This window comes from Epinephelus moara, chromosome 5, assembly GCF_006386435.1.
Source record: "Epinephelus moara isolate mb chromosome 5, YSFRI_EMoa_1.0, whole genome shotgun sequence".
Classification (NCBI taxonomy): domain Eukaryota; kingdom Metazoa; phylum Chordata; class Actinopteri; order Perciformes; family Serranidae; genus Epinephelus; species Epinephelus moara.
The window spans coordinates 37,611,177-37,628,451 of record NC_065510.1 but is presented as its reverse complement, the minus strand read 5'-3'; the positions used below and the strand labels follow the sequence as shown (position 1 = coordinate 37,628,451).

Genomic DNA, 17,275 nt, shown 5'->3' with positions numbered 1-17,275 from the left:
ATATGGCTGTAACTGAGCCGGCAACTAGCAGCTAACGGTGTTAACTCCATAAACAGTGCTTAACAACAGCAACAGCGCTGACAGAGCTAACAATGTTAACCTGGGAGGGAACTGGAGGGCTACGCTTCTACAGTACAATAATGGGGTCACGATATCAGTGGTAAACACTGTTCAAGCACCATATGAGCATCATGCAGAGTGGGACTGTTTAGCTAGCCAGTGGGATACACTCACAGGGACTCACATGCACGACTAGCTGGACCGTCTACCACAACAACAAAAAGAGAAGCTTGGATTACAACACACACAGGTAGTGTGACTTCATTCTCTGCTCAGGACGCCATGACTCCATTACATTACATTTACATAGCAAATAGTACTTTGATGCTATATTAATGCTCTGAATATCGTATAAAGCTCCTTTAACTGAAGGTTTAACCAAATCTATTGCAAATTAGCTGCATATGAATGTAATGTGTGGGAGACAAGGTTAGGGTTAACAACACAAAATAACACTACAACAGCAAGAAAGGTCAAGTGCACTGAACACTTTCAGCAAGGACTCTACAAGCGTTTTTGGTGCAATTGGAGAGCCAAAAAATCGTGCCCATCTTGCTGTTGTTCTGGGTGTTTTTAAAATTGTTTTGAGTGTCCATGTGTGGACTCAAGTTGCAAGTGACCAACAAAACCTTTAGACTGTTTTTGTTAAGTGGTGAATTTAATGTGTGAATGTCAGACTCACCCACAACCATGATGTTGAGCTCAAAGCCCTGCTTCATGGCCTTCCTCCTCATCTGCTCCAGGATGGCATCGATGCCCACGTAGCTGAAGTCGCTGCCATGGGTCTTGTCCCCCTTTCCCTGTGGGTTGGGGTGGTGGGGCTTGGCGGACTCTGACATGTTGCTGTGGCTCAGACTGACCTCTGACCCTGTGGGACGCAGAATAAAGAGAAAAGACAAGGAAATTAAGAGATGTTTATTTATATCTTATATTCATATGGTATCTCACACACAAGACTTTTAAGCAGTGAAGTGCATGCATTAAGTTAGTAATAAAAATGGATGCAGTAACTTAGAAAAACAACTGCAAGACTGAGTACAAAAATGTATGTAAAATCATATTAACTGCAGTGTTCAGTGTGAGGACCACAGAAGATAGTGATCTGAGCAGTTCACTTCCTGTGTGAAACCGGATACATCAGACTTAAAATTCACATTTGTGAGCGACCGCCTTTATGCAAGACAACACTGAGAGGTGTTAATCTGTCTTTTACACTGTCTGCCAAAAACTCAACTTGTGCCAGCAGGAAAACATGTGCACACATGTGCAGATGTGCATGCAAACATAAAACAACAAGTTAAACATTCCCATAACTATTCAATAAAGAATTATTTTTTTCCCAGTGGTCCTTACTCCAGTGCATACACTCAACTGGTAAAACTAGCCAATAAATCATATAGGGACAGGCACACATCTGCTGCTGCTTAATGTTGCATACATTTTGATTATCAACTACCTCATGTTAGCAGCACAGCCTGCAAGAGAAATTCTGACTTTTCAGAAATAAACGATGTGGAAGTTGTAACCAAAGTGAAGCGGTGCAGCTGTAGATTAGAGGCAAATTTCATAATCCTAAAAGGATTAGGAAGACAAAATGAACAGCCCTCGCTGGGGGAAAGCACTGCCAACTACAAATCACGGCTTACCTCACTTTAAGGAGGATCAATTGTTGTGTAGAAGACGAAGGCTGTGTGCCAAGGCAGCGCTGCAACAAGCAGACTAAAACACAGCCCGACTCTGCCAAATGTGCTAGTATGTGCTTGCAGCAGCAGAGACTCACACACACAGTGTAGGAGGAGACAAGATTTCCTGTGCTGTGAGAGAAACTTGTGGTATTGTCTGTGTGAGGTTTGCAGTAACAGACACTACAAACCACAGACACATATACCTGAAGCTGAGGGGAGGCATCCATCCTGACTCCACATACATGTAGGTGCAGTACATTGTAGCTGTAATAGTTCAGGTTCTGTGCTGGGTCGATTATTTTTTTCAAATAACACAAAATTGACTGTTCAAGGCGTCAGCATCTGTAAGCTTTTTGCTGAAGAACATAGAAGGCTTTGTGCCTTTGATTTGTCTGCCTGACATGACACAGCGACAGCCTGCCTGTAACACTGGTGATAAGAATTTAAATGCTGCACAAATAACAGTGGAACATTTTCTGATATCTAATTTTCCCGGTCAGACCTTCGCCTTCCTGGACCCTCAGAGGAGACAGTGCAAGATAGAGGCACAGAAGACAGTGGGAGGCTGTAAGAGGCATGTGATCTTGCTAAGAGTATCAATTTTCCAGCTTTTACTGTAACTATGATGTACAGACTTTCCACTTCTTTGGGTCTCTGTGACTTTGTCCTGGAAAAAAGTGTTGCTAATAACCACGTTGTGCAGCCCTTGTAGCACTGTGGGTGCTTTTAATTTAAGGGCACAACTGGGACCTGTCTCACAGGAAACTGAAACACACATTTACACAAAGTTGATGGTATATCTTGAAAGATTCAGTGTAACCACCACTTAGAGCCCCACTGCAGTGTATTTGGGCATTTCCTGACAATGTTGATAAGCCACATTGTTGGCCAAGTATTTTTTGACAGATAACTTTTGTGTTCAACGTTGAAAAAAGAAGGTTGTTGACAAAACAGGAAGATGACATATGTCTGTACTAGAAGCTGCAGGTCATACATCGTCCTCCAAGTTTGTGCAGGCGCACTGTTATGTCTCATTAACCACATGAAGTTGCCGTTGTGCAAAGTAGCAAACAAAGTAGTTGCTCTGATCAACTTTCAGTTAAATAAATCATTCAGAAATAACTGAAAGCAGACTTAAGTTAGAGTCATATCCATATTACCTTTAGGTGAAGGACGTGGCAAAAATAACCTCCACCTCACAACTTATTTTAGAGTGACCACTATCTCTATCTATGCTAATATCCATACTATCACTCTGACATATAGCCTACGCTATAACAGCAGTCTGGTTGCCATGGTAATGGATTATAATCGACTATTAACCACACCCCAGGCCTCTATGAAGGACTTTGAAGCCCATTTGACATAGTGGCCAAACTGTGTAACTAATACTTTTGGATCCATCAATACTTTTCCCCATAGACTTACACTTCCAAGGACACGTCTCTAAATCAGTGGATTTATTTTTTTCAGCATCACAGGAAATAACTTGTTTCACAGTCAGTATTTCATGAATTGTTCAATATCATTTGAAAGTCTAGAAGAGCCACACAGTTAAACAATTTTATCCCTGTTCAAGTTAGTGAAGGGCTAAAACAGAAGAAGCCGGTTCAGATGGTAGAAGTTTGCCACTTGGCCGGCAAAGTCTCAGGCATGCTTGCTCTACGGACCAAATGATAAGGAGGATCCGGATGATTTTACACTCCGGAATTCCAACTTTTTTGGCTTCATGCACCACTGAGCAACTTTTTTATAGGAATGAACGAGGCCCCCGCCTCCAACGCTGTATTCATCTCTGTTATACATCCATGAGAACACCCCCATTCTCTGAGTAAGACAGAAGCAAAAACAGGAAGTAACACTGGCTGATTGGGGCTTTAATTAAACAATGTGAATGAACATATCAGCCTTTTCTACTTCACAAATCATACATATGCACTAACGCTATACATGGTATAAGAACACGCACTGACATCTCATTATCATTCTCCAAGACACTTGCACACCTTAAAAATCCAAAGTCATGGGAGCAGTGATGAGTGAGCTGAATATCTCTGAACTCAATACGTTCCAAACAAGAATAAAAGCTACAATTTTGGACCATGAGAAAAGGTACCACACCCTCAAAAGTCTATTCATCAGTCTTTCCAACTTTTAATCCTCAGACAGTCTACTGGATGAACTGTACTGTGATACCACATGCGGCTTGGCTAAAACTTGACAAATTCACTGCAAAAGTCTTGGGAAAATAAGAAAAATCCACCCACCCCCCCATGACTATCATCAGTCAGTAAATCATCAGTGTACAAGATTTTGTTTTTGCGCAATAATTTCCACAACCAAGAGGCAGTTTCCCCTCATGCAAGGACATTCACTTTGCTGGTAAAAGAAATAAAGCAAGCAGGGGTAGGGTTCAATCCATGCTGTAACATGAAACCCCTGTGAATACCTCATCATGGTGGACTAAAGCTGATTTAGCGCTGCATTGCTGTCCTCAAAAAACCCAACAGAGAAAAGCAGCGTCTTGGAAAATGATACAATAATCCTGAGGCATTTGGATCGATTCATCTTTAGCCCGTGAGATGTGTTTGCAAATGTTTGCATAGTGTCATTTGGCTAGCCCTGCACTGAACTCTATTAACATTGAGCCCCGATTGCATCAGTAGCCTCTTGAATGACAGAATGCAGATTAGCTCTAATGACATACTCCAGGTCTGCAGCCAAACTGCCTCCTGGGCACCATGACAATGCCAGCCATGGGCCATCTGCTGGCTTTCATGGCTGCTCTCTAAGAATAGACAAACAGTCACACTGTAGCGGAGACAAGCACACAAAGCGTAGTAAACTGTCGAATGGGAGTCATACATGCAGTGGAAAAAATGAAATTCAAAAGAGTCAAAAATGTAACCCAGCTTGCAAACCACCCTGCTGCTTCAATATTCACTTCTCTTTCTCGAACAGTCCAACTGAGCACTTTCATTTTCATCAGCACTGCTTCCTAATGATTTCATTTTCCAGGCTAAAGATGAGCTGGCCATTAGCAATCTTCTTCCACTGCTTTTTTACATCACTATTTATGCGCCTTATGTATCAGAGTGACAGTTCTGCCATTTACATCTGCAACAAAGCCTCTCTTCATGAGTCAGATCTGCATTGGAGTGTTATGATGTTCCACAAAGAAAGCGTCAATAACCTTTGCCACGCCGAACTACATTTCTGCATGAGTAACCTCATTACAGACATACAGTATGACTCAGATCACAACTCAGTGGCCTCGGCCGTTGAATCCTAACTGTTCTCATACGAGGCGGACCCAATGAGTGCATCGAAAATTGAACAATGTATCAGACATGCGAGATTTCACTGAAGTAAACTTCCTTCCAAGAGTGGTGTTTCATTTAACTGAAGCCAAAAAAAGCCACGGCGGTGGGGTGCACAGTTCATTCAAATGAATAATACAGGACGACCAAACAGGTGCATTAATGAACCTAAATTGACCCCTCAATTAGAAAACACATCAAAATATTTGGTCTGCTGCTTTAATCTCCCTTCATCTATGCAAAGTCTCCAAATGAAAACATCTTTCAAAAAGTGCAGACAGATGTTATGTGTGAAGATTGCTTCCAATAAACACATCACTGTAGGCAGAGGATTTTTTTTTTTTTTTTTGCCTCGTGACACACGAAAGCGGCATTTCAGGATTAGCTGATTTGAGAGCTTTGTTTAATGAATGGAGATGAGTTCAGCCTTTTTCTTTGCATGAATGGAAAGATCCCATCAAAGAGAGGACTTTATCTTCAAATGAGAGCACTTGAGTGAGGGCTGCTGCAAGTTTCATCATTGGCATTTACTTATCCTTACATATCTGAAGATGACACTGTGCTTTATATGCATGGCCTGCAGTGTTAAAACCATTGGTGAAAAGTCACTGCATGTGTTTCAGTGCTTGTATTTCACTCATACAGTAACTCTATTAAACATGAGTTTCTGTCATGTGTTTTATCTGCATTATGGTAGTTGTTTGGTTTCCTGTTTGTCACCAAGGGCTTCACAGCAGACAAAACCACAGCATTTATAGCCGCACGAAAACAGTTTGTAGCTTACAATGGGAACTCCACAACGTTTACACATTAAATGTCATCTAATGTGTCACAAGGAGTGCTGCTCAGCTTGTGAAAGCAGATGATGTTTTCTGTGGCCCTGCAGGGAGCCTTGTCAAGTCTGAGGAAATAACCCTGCAGTCATCAGGGTTATCTCAGCTTGAGCTTGGAGATGCTTTTTTTTTTTTTTTAAACAGAAAGCCTGTGCTACAAATTTGTAAAAAGGTGGACATTTACCAGGCAGGGAGGACAAGATGAAAAATGCTACCAAAGATCCAATGTTTTTTGAATCATGACCCATATTAGGGGCTAAAAGTCAGGATATCTCGGCCTCCGCTGTTTTAGTTTTGACAATTCTTCAAATCTGTCTCTCTTTAGCTTTGGAAGTGCAAAGCTAAATCAAGTGCTCCTTTAAATGAATACTTCACTCCTCCAAATGAACATTTGTAAATCAATTACTCACCCTGTGTTGCGTTGACTGCTTTCCTTGCCTACCTCTGGTGAATGAAGAATCCAAGGACCTAGAACATTCTTGAGTTACTGAAGTCATAGGCAAACACTTCCACAACAGCAAAACTATATCAAAACATCAGTTTACAAACTCTCACACAACTCAATCCAAGCACATTTATCCAATCGTATGCTCAGTACTTCCTAAACAGACAACTGTTCCTTACGGGGAACTGAACGAAAAATTAAACCTAATCTATTCACTCTTTAAAGCCAGACTCCATTAACAAAAACAGTCATTTTACCTTACTGAACTTGGGGTCTGCTGGTCTACCGCTGCCTCGATCAGTTTGTTTGTTTATGTTATTGTATGACTTTGGTGTTTCAAAGGGTTACTTCAGATTCATCAAAGTCACACAATGGAATTTTTCTCAATGGAATCTGGCTTTAAAGAGGAAAGTTTCACTGCTGTTTTGATATAGTTTTGCTGTTGAAAAATACAGTCACCTATGACTTCAATAAATCAAAAATTTTCTTCGTCTTTTGGATTCTTCTTTCACTTGCAAGAAATACAAATTGGGGTGAGCAACTGACATATGAACTATCACTCTTTTTATTGAGCTTCCCAGGGACTATTTTTCATCCACATGATATCCTATGTATTGTGCAGAAACAGTGAAAAGTAAGGTAAAATAAGTACTAATGTCTTTATTGTGTGTGGACAAGCTTCTTAATATAAACCTCTTGGTTGCATCCAGTTCATTATTCAGGGCAAAAGTAATAAACTGTCTTGAAGTGAGAGAGCACTCAACTGAAAAGCACTCTTGAAAAACATTATAGTCTGACATATACAGCATAATTTATTCTTGTTAATCCTGAACGCCAGCATAGCTCAGTAGAGACCAGAAAACACAAAACTGCTTTCAGGCAGCATTCTTGTCTGGCCTCAGCCTTCACAGAAAATTAATACATCAAGTTAATTTTTCAAGAAGTATGTAACATGTAAACATTTAGCTGACAGATATCAATAACCACCATCCTGAAGCATCAAACCCACTTCCTCAAACTGACCTTTAACATAACTCTCCTGGGAAACCAACACAAAATGTTCTCCTTCGATCAGATACAAGTTTCTGTTTTGCTGTAACAGAGAATCCCCTTCCCACTCCAGACTCACACATAACTCAACACTCCCCACTCAAGCCTTTCATTAAAATCCCATCAGGCACATCACATCCAACCCTACATTTAATATTCACTGAGTGGAACTTGAACGTGCCAGTGCCAGAAACAAAGGCTTCATTGTCTTCTCAAGAAGCCTCTTAAAAACCAAAGAAATTCAGTTTCCTTCGATCCACAAGCGCCACTTCACCACTTTTCAGCCCTGCTTTAAATTACACGAGAAAGGAGGTTTGTGTGTGTTATTGTTTAACTCCAGCCCTGACAATATCAGTACAGTGAATACCCTGCAGAAAGGGGGAGAAGGAGACAAAAAGAAATCAGTAAAATGATTCATGGCATGCACAACATGTAATTAGTACAGATGAGCCAAACTGTTTAAATGAGTGTGGTTGATGACTGACGCTCTACATGAGGAACTGGCCTACGTGGGAGGATTTTTATAGCTGACCATAATTTGTTTTCAGTTTTGGATTCAAACAGTTCATCACACAAATTCTGCCTACAGTTTAAATGTGCATGCTGATGTCTTGCTCTACCTCGAAGATGAATTGTTTGCAAAAGCCTGTTGCCGTCATGCGGGACACAGATGCAGGGAAATGAGACCTCAAACAATAATTAACTGTTTTGTTGTGTTGGCACATGGAATTGGACTTTGTTGCACTGACAATCATCAGAATGCCAAATCAGTAATCAAATGAAGACAACTTTAAATTATCTCCAGTTTTCATCATAAACTAGTCATGTACTGAGGACAAGACTACCCTGAATGTTATGTTCAGTCCAGTGGTCATTACAAAGGATGTTTAACCATAAATTAAACCCTTTCACTTATAGCAAACAACATTACCTTTAATGAAAAGCTTTGTGGGATACCAAATCCACCCAAAACTTTATACTTCACTAAAATAACTTTCCCAACAAGATACCTGGTTTTCTTCCCCTCCCTGCCTTCAGTCTGTTTAAGCATATGTTCAGTAGCTGTCAGGTCACTCCATAAGGGTTTGTGCTTTGGGAAAAGAAGGTATCACGCCTGTTCTTCCAATCACACACCGTTACTGACAGCTCTTAAACACGGTCTGCTCTGTTATTTAAGAAAAAAACATGGTTCCCATGAGGTGAAACAGTTCAGTTGAAAAGTTCCCTTTCCTATGCGACTGTGTTTTCCTCTCTCTTTTCTCCCCCACTTTCTCTTTCTTAAACCGGAGATGACATTTCCACTGGCCCTTTGGTGTCTCCTTCTGAAGAGGAAGAGATCGTTAAGTTTTATGTCTGCTGAAGTCTGGATGAAATTGATGGAGGGTCCAGAAAGAAGAAGGCAACACACAGAGTTGACTGACAGTGATTCAGTGTGTCACATGAATACAGGATTAACATATGCACAGTTTAATATCATCTAAAAATTTTATGAGGTAGTTTTATGAGTACGGTCGGGTAAAGAATGAGCTTTTTAAGCCAGACTCTCAAATGAGAAATGCTCGGTGTCAACTTGGGACACAAGCATATTAAACACACTCCAATTTAAACACATCGCTGCCATTTTCAAGCCCACTTTAATTGCTTATTTCCCTGATAATAAGTAATGACACTAATACGTGGAACTTACCCCTGCTGTGACAATAAGACAGACAATCTGTTATGCAGAGTGTGGCTTAAACCTGCTGTGCGTTTAAGTGCAGTGAAGGTGTAACCTGCTGTACTCTGCTGAGACAGGTTCAGATGGTGAATGGGATAAGTATATGTGTGGCCTTTTTAAGTTAATATTTTGATATAAACGCTTCCAGACTGAGTAACATTTGCAAAAAAGCCCTCGTGCTGATCTTAGACCAAACTTGGGAAACAGCAGTAGACGAAATAATACTAAGCTTCACTGAAAAACACTTTGAGGCAATCATAACTACAAGCACTGCTGCACAGGTGGCCCATATTGGGTTGGTTGCCAATTAGTTCAGCATTTGTCAGCATCAGTATAGAGACCTGGCAATCGTCCTTTGGTATGCAAAACTTTAAAGAAACACAAGGAATGACTTTGTTTCATCTGTGCCCAGATCACAGGTGCATTGGTCAAAGAAGTTTCAAAGCATTCATGTCAGTGGGGTTGCAGTCAAAATAATCACAGCATAGGCCAAACACAGTAACAGCAGCCACAAGGTCAAACTGACTGAAGGAGAATATGATGCTACATTGTGGCAGTGCTTACAGTCATGATTTACTGTGCTGGCTTAAGGTGTTCTTTTCCCATAAAAGTCCTTTTCCAAGAGGTGTTAACACTGTTTTGTCTACACCCTGTAAAAGGTCTGATGGTGGGCCAACCACACATTCAGAAGTGCCAATGTCTTAAAGGGAAACTTCGGTATTTTTACAACCTAGACCCCATTTTGCTATGGTTTTACTAAGTTACTCATGCAGACAACAATTATTTGACAGCATTATAAAACATTTTAAATTCAATGTATGTTCATCAAAACCGCTTGTTTTTGCCACTGACAGGCTCAGATCGTTATTATGAGTCTGACAACAATATGCGAAAGCACCCTAAAGAGAGATGAAACATTTTTCTTTACCCTGACCCGGTCTGTTTGCCATTGTGTGTGAAATCTTGTTCAAGTATAAGATCTAGGTATTTTTTACATCGTCAGAATCAGCTAAATACTGAGCCATGACATTGAAAATCTTTTAGATAACACTAAGCTAGGTTTCTCTACGACACAGCAAGTCTTTGCGGTGCATCTCTCTCCAACTTGCACGAACATTACCAACGTTGTCTTCTTGAAACAAGTCATCTCTTGCGAGATTTCAGAACGAGGCCTCTCCTTGAGCAAGACCTAGTTACACATAATAACAAATAGACTTTATCAATCAAAAGTCAAAGAGAAACGTTTTATTTCTCTGTAGGGTCTTTACCATATTGTTGCCAGACACCTGTAATAACAATTTGAGCCTGTCAGTGGCAAAAACAAGCACTTTTAGAGGACGTACATCGACAGTGGCAAATGCCCCAAATGGTTACATTGCAGCCTGTTTGTGGCTGCCAGCTGCAGCGCTCTCTCTCAGTACTGGACCAATATCAAAAGTCCATTCATTACTTACACACAAAAACATGGAAAATAGGCTCTGGGTTGAAAAATATCAGTTTCCCTTTAAACCTCTATGAAAGCATTTGCCATTTTGCCTGGTGTGGTGCCTTCTTGTTTTTAAAGGAGCACAGGCCAGGAGCTCAATGCTACACTGCATGCTGTTTGAGGGAGATAACATGATGGTGTATTTACAGTAGGTAGTGACAGAGTGAGGTCGACAGAAGGGAGCTGGGAGGATAGAGGAGGTTCTTACTGGGCTGTCATCTACATCCAAGAGGAAATCCCTCTCACTCAATCCCCATCCGCACTTTGAAACCAAAGGTGCACAGAGATTTAGAAATCCAGACATGTTTCCTCATCATAACAACTCACTGCCGTGTAAGACGATGAGGTTCGGTGGGCTCGATGATGGCTACAGCCGACACAAACAGACGTCGGCACTTTAGAAATGGTCTGAAGAATGCTACTGGCCCACATCATCTTTCAGCCTTGTCACTTGTGTCGGCCCACTGAGAATGCGACCCCTGGCCTAACGGGGAGCAAAGCAGATGGTGTTTGCTCAGTGTTGAAATACGGCTCTCCACACGGAAACTTCTGGTAGTGTAGATAATGACCTGTCCCAAAACCCCCTAAAAATGACTGAAAGAGTGAGAACAAATGGAGAGACAAAGCTGCAGATGAAAGGTCAGCGAGGTAAAGGGCATGACCAGGGAGGGATGAGATGTAAGATAAATGCTACAATAACAGTGACAAGCTGAAAAACACAACATGAGTGAGCGCGGTTTGGGTCGATAGCTGCAAGCAGAGACTGAGAAAATGAGAAAGCATAACCCAACACAGTAGGGCGGTCATTGTGGTGCCAAGTACAACTGTAAGAGCCTGCTGTTCTGGGCAGCTCTCATTACTGTAGGCCAACTGACCACAAGCGTAACTCAAAGCCCGAAACGTTTCTGAGAAACATGGATGGGGAACTAGGATGGTCCAGCCGCAGACCCATCCACAGCTGCAATAGGGGAACTGGGACAGGGGAAAGGACAAACAGCCCATGGTGCAGTAAATCACACAACCAAGAGAGTATGAAGTTGGAAAAGGGCCAGCTGGTTTTAATGTCTCAACGGTGGATACTGTGTAGCGCTTATGGGAAGAAATGAGAAGCGTCGCACTGTTCAGAGCTGACTTCTGCACTTGAAGATGGTTCTTATTTCTCTGAGTCACACCAGTAGGTTGTCCTTAAACTGTACCGCTAATTAGGTCTCTTTAGTAGTTCACCATTTTCCTTTAACCAAGTGTATAAATCCAACTGTGAAGAGAAACACAAGACACAAAAATAAGTGGACAAAATTGTTGTATCAATGTGGTCTAAGATGAACAGGTTTCTGAACATCTTTGTGTAAACCAAATAATTACTTGTACAGTTAAAGGCGCTGTATGTAAGAATGTGGCGGTTACTGCACTCAAATTCAAAATACTGCCGCGAGTCGTGTCCACCCCCCCTCCCCTACAGATTCGAGGTTGCTGGACAGCGGCACGCTGGAGACTGATTTGTTTGCCCACGGGCGGCTGCCGTGGCAGGGCCGTGTCGCCACGTCCTTGATTTTCGGTTTTCCAGCGGACCGTTCGAGCAAGTCCGGCTTCTCTGCTGCTAACGCTGCTGCCGGAATACAGCTGAGGAGACTGCTAATGCTATGTCCTGGGACACTGCTAATGCTGCTTGCCGTGCTGCTGTAGCTCAGTCGTAACTGTAACTGATGCTGAGACTCTACTGACTGCGTGACTGGTAGACGGCGGTGGGTGGCGCAACAGGCCAAAACACAAATTCAAAACATAAACATGATTTGCGGACCGTAAAAATTTTTTTTAAATGCGAATATTCTGGCTGTACTATTGTTGTCGGTGAGATCAGTATGTTATATGAACATTATTCCTTAGTCTCTGTGACATATTAGGAGGATTTTACGACTATTTGCTTTAGATTTCTTACATATAGCTCCTTTAAATCTGTTTGTGTTTGTGCATGCCTGAGACAACATCCTTTAAAATCCAATTATCATCCCAGAATTAAAAACACTGTGACCAATGATCCATAATGCCTTGCTTGAGGCATAATACTGCCCCAGCACTGTACATGAGAAAACCACAAACTGGCATACATCACCCGCTCCCCTCCAACTCTCCAGGCCTATAACCTGTCACCTCTAACAGGACATGACATGTCTGACTTCCTCCCTCCTGTGACATACATGTAGACCGGAAAACATCCCCCCACTGCGGGCAGCTAGATTGATACGCAGCGCCAGAAGTGTTTGCAGCAATGTGTTTCCTTTTGACTGTTATATTTTACGAAAAGACTGCTAGTCCATTATTTTCTACTTTAATGTGCCAATGAGGGAAACCCAAAAAGAGTAACAGTACATGCATTCATCACTTGCTGATGGATCAGGAAAAGAAGACAAGACCACATGAGGTTATACACACATGGATACAATTAGCTGGGGGGTCTATGAAGACATACCGTAATGTGGGAAAGAATATTTTCAGACAAATAATCTGGTTGTTTACTGTAAAACATGTTCACGCCTCCCCTTCTTTCAACTCTGCTGCCTTCAGGGCAAATTCTTTGGTGGAAAACATGGAACTAAAGTGTACTAAACCATCCGACATGATGGAGAGAACAGGTTAATTCTATACAGGGGTGGATTCCCCTTTGAAGAATCAGGTTTGTGATCTTTGCAACTGCAGCACAAATGTGCAAATGACTTAAACCACAGTAAGAAAAAACTTCAGCGTGGATATATTCCATGCCGCTGGTCCCAAACAATCCTAATGAAATGTTTATCTGTGGTTATTAAATTAGTCATAATTATCAGCATGCTAATCTGATTAGAAACACGCAAACAATGGCTGAGTGGCTTTAACTGGCGCCTATTGTAAAGCATATTGTAATAACGCTTTATGTGAATCAGATAGGAGGCAGCATTAGGAATTTGCTGGTATCAACTGTATTGTGTGTGCTGAGCTCCACACTGACACTGCTGGCCGACTACTGTGGGAAAATAAATCCAAATTAATTTCTTAATTCGATAATGCTCTGTTGGACGCAGTTACAGTGACATGAGGGAAGCACACAAGTGCATTTTATTAATGCAGCTGTCTCAATGTGCAAGGTCAAATGCATCACTCTACTTATAAAATATGAAGATACAATGTGGCTGGTTGGTGCAAAGCAAGGATCTCTACATCTTCACAAGGTTTTCTGGGTGCAGCATCCAACAAAGCAGCCATTCAGACACCGTGCTGCAAACTGGGAAAGAGCAGACCACGTGATGTGCTGAGAACATGGAAGATGGCTGATATTTCAAAAGTTTTTCTGGCCTCCAGGGCACAAAATTAAAGCTAAGTGACTCACTACAACCTAATTTTCTTCCCACCAGAAGCATCTGACAAGAGTTAGGGGAAAAAGAGGAGTTCTTACTATTCCCCGTGGAAGAGCAAAACTCAAACTGAAAGTATGACCTGTTCGACTCCTCAACTCTAGCTGAACTTCACAACAAACTCTCCGGAGAGCAGACACAAGGGGATTGTCAAAATTAAATCACGTCGAAACAGCTTGGCTCCATCAGCCTGGCTAATCCACGGCACTGGATCAAAGTCAGGCTGGAAACTCTGTCTGATGTGACGAGAGCTGAGGCCAAAGGAGAAAACATGACTGTAGAGAGCCCCAGAGACCTGAGACCTTTAAGAGTAATGGTGGGCTATCCTGATTGGTCAACATGCTGTCCCATTATGGCAGATTGATTATCCATGCATGCTCCAGAGCTGAAGACACAATGGGAGGGAAAGGGAGAAAGAAAAGGAGAGGGGAGGAGTGTGTGTGTGGGGGGGGGGGGGGGGGGGAGTGGCAGTGCTGACCCCCCAAACTCTCCCCAATGGCTGAACAATGGGAAAGAGAAAGGATAGAGAGAGAAAAAAATTAAAGAAATGAGAAAGTACGAGGCCTGCACGCTACATTAATGGTTTTCTACAGATCTCCTGCCAAAAACACACCCCACCTCTTTACCTCAAAACTTCATGTTCCACACAGCACACATGAGACACCTGGCTAACTAACTTTGACACCAACAGCCTCAGAGCACCAATCATCCCTCTCTCCCCCCTTCTGTTTCTCTCTCTTTCCCCCCCTTCATCTTCTTTCCCCAGAATCATTCACAGCTCTCCCTGTAAGACAGAAAAGCACACGGCAAACATAAAAATCGACAACTCACCCAACCCTTTCCTCTCCTTCTCTTCTCTCTCTTCCTCTCTCAATCACAGCTCCAGCTGGTGAGGCTGGAGCTGCTGCTGCTCCCCTTGGCCACGCCCACAGCTCTGTCACGTGATTGCCATCCCAAGTGGCTGGGGAGGCATTCGGCAGCCACACCCCTCATTCAGAGAAAGTGAATGGAGAACATTGTGGATAGCAGCTATCTCTAACCACGTGCGATTGAGTAAAGCCCACTAGAGATAAAACCTGTGTGTGTGTGTGTTTAAGTTTAATCAAACTGAAAAACAGTGGGAGAGTGTGTTTATGTCAAAATACAGCAACATTTATTTTCATTATTTTCTGTGTGTGTGCATGTATGTGTCTGTGTGTTTGCACAAGACAAGAGGCAATATCCTTTTTACTTCCCCGTCCTTGTGTGTGTCCATCTGCTCTCTCCCTCCCACTGCTTTGTTTCACAGAGAAGAGTACTGGATTATGTGTGTGCGCGCGCTGAAAGCATTTGGTCATCTCTTTCCTTCAATCCTCCAGGGCCCTCTCTCCCTTTCTCTCTGCCAAACACACAAAAGTCTCCATCCCTCAAAACTGTGGTTGACTCGTGACTAAAGTCATGACTAAAACAGACCATCTCTAAGTTTAGAAAACAAAAAAAGCCTGACAATTTTGGAAGTACGCTTGTTTGTTTCCTTGCTGAGAGTCAGCTCAGGACATTAATATCATCCTCATGTTTGTGTTCTAGATATGAAGCTAGAGCAAGCAGACAATTAGCTTAGCTTAGCACAGAGACTGAAAACAGGGGCAAAGTTTAACCCAACAGCATCTCAAAATGCCCAGACACACTAAACTGACATCAAATATCTTGTGGCGATGTAGGCTGACTGTTGTATCGCCTCATGTCGCCTGTGTCTTGGCCGAAAAGTTGCACAGAACACATCACAAAGACTACAGCCAACAGCCACCTAGCATGTACATTCTGTGCCTGCATGAAAAGGAAATAAATCTCCATACCAGCAGGCGGCCCAAGTCTGTATGCATCATTTGAAAAGGGAGTCTGAAAGACTGCCAGGATGGATTCAAGACACTACTCAGCCAATAAGCACATTAACAACACAGCCCGATGTTGAAAGAACAAAGTGTATTTACCATGTGCTGGCAAACGATGCCACAAACATCACAAAACATTTCTGCTAAAGAGCTCATGGCTAAAAAAAAAGAAAATCTTACCTAATATAACAAGTCTGTTTCAATCTCACACCCTCTTGACTTTAGTCAGGTTTTTGTCCGTCTAAACAATAGCAATGGCATAAAATGGCAATAACAGTCATTTACCATCCCTGTTTTATGGCGGCTTATCTTATCCTCGGCTCAGAGGCTAAGGCGCTCCTGTACCTCATTGTCATATTCAGCTACTGGTCTTTTTCTTCGAGTTAGCTGCTAACTACTACTGCATTTAGATCTCCTGGTGGTGGGTTGTGTCCATAACAAGTCTTCAAAAGTCACCCCTGTCCCATCCTGCCAGCTGTCTCTTTTACACAGATGTTGATCAGGCGCTGTTACCACCTCCATTGCTGGCTTAAAGGCAAGAATCCCACGCTCATACCTTTTATACTGAATGGCGTGGCAACAAACCCTTTTTACACCGCCTGTTCAAGGCAGCATAAAAGGGGCTTATATCTTGGCTAGGTGTAGAGACTTCCTGGAGTCTCTGCTGGTTGCCTGGTAACCTCACATTGATGAAAAGACACCAGGAATTTTACTTTTAGAGAGACCCAGGCTAGTTGTTGGCCCTGTGTCCAGTCTTTATGCTAAGCTAGGCTAACCTTCTCCAGGTTTTAGCTTCATATTTAAGGGAGAAACGTGAGCGTGGTATCAATCTTCTCATCTCAACTCTCACCAAATAATAATCTAACTGTATTTCCCAAGATGCCACACTATTCCTTTTAGAGAGAGGAGTTTCTGACTAAAATACAGATGATTGTCATCGATGGTTTTAAATGTTCTGTGCTGCTGTTTTGCTTTCTCTATTTTTATTTTGCTGTGGTGACCTGCTACCACTCAGCAATCCCCATGCACCAACAACTTGAGCGAATAAAGCTGCAATGAAGTCAATATTGGCTGCAAAACAGTTGAAAGTGGTTCCAAAACCCAAATGTTCTCTGGAAATATGAATTGCTCGGCTGTGCTTCCTGTGTGCCTGTTCAGAGCGAACTACATTTATCACCACCAACCCGGCTGACTGCAAAACATGAGCGTAGTTGACATGTTAAAGATGTTATCTAAGAATAGCTTTTATGATTAAAGAAAGGTTCTGGTAATGAAATTGATTTGATTCTGACTGACTGGAAGGAGTGTGATTCATTTGTTCCTTTGTTAATATGGCTCAACTTTTTTTTTCCATCAGCACACAGACGGGAGGCCTGAGAGAGGTTTTCATAACATTCAGCAGAAAATGCTTCCTTCCTGTTG

At 42.2% G+C, this 17,275-nt stretch overlaps 1 protein-coding gene across 5 annotated transcripts in view; it reads right to left on the bottom strand.

Annotated features, from left to right (window-relative positions):
• The window catches only part of LOC126390722 (septin-9-like), a 97,154-nt gene that overhangs the window by 21,340 nt on the left and 58,539 nt on the right, over positions 1–17,275 (bottom strand). For 3 of the 5 annotated variants that reach the window (XM_050045149.1, XM_050045150.1, XM_050045148.1), the window contains exon 3: positions 743–928. In XM_050045149.1, the coding sequence (XP_049901106.1) occupies positions 743–928 (186 nt within the window). Of the gene's footprint in view, positions 1–742; positions 929–1,706; positions 1,810–14,813; positions 14,919–17,275 lie in introns of those variants that run through there. The other 2 variants (XM_050045151.1, XM_050045152.1) reach the window with 2 other exon arrangements.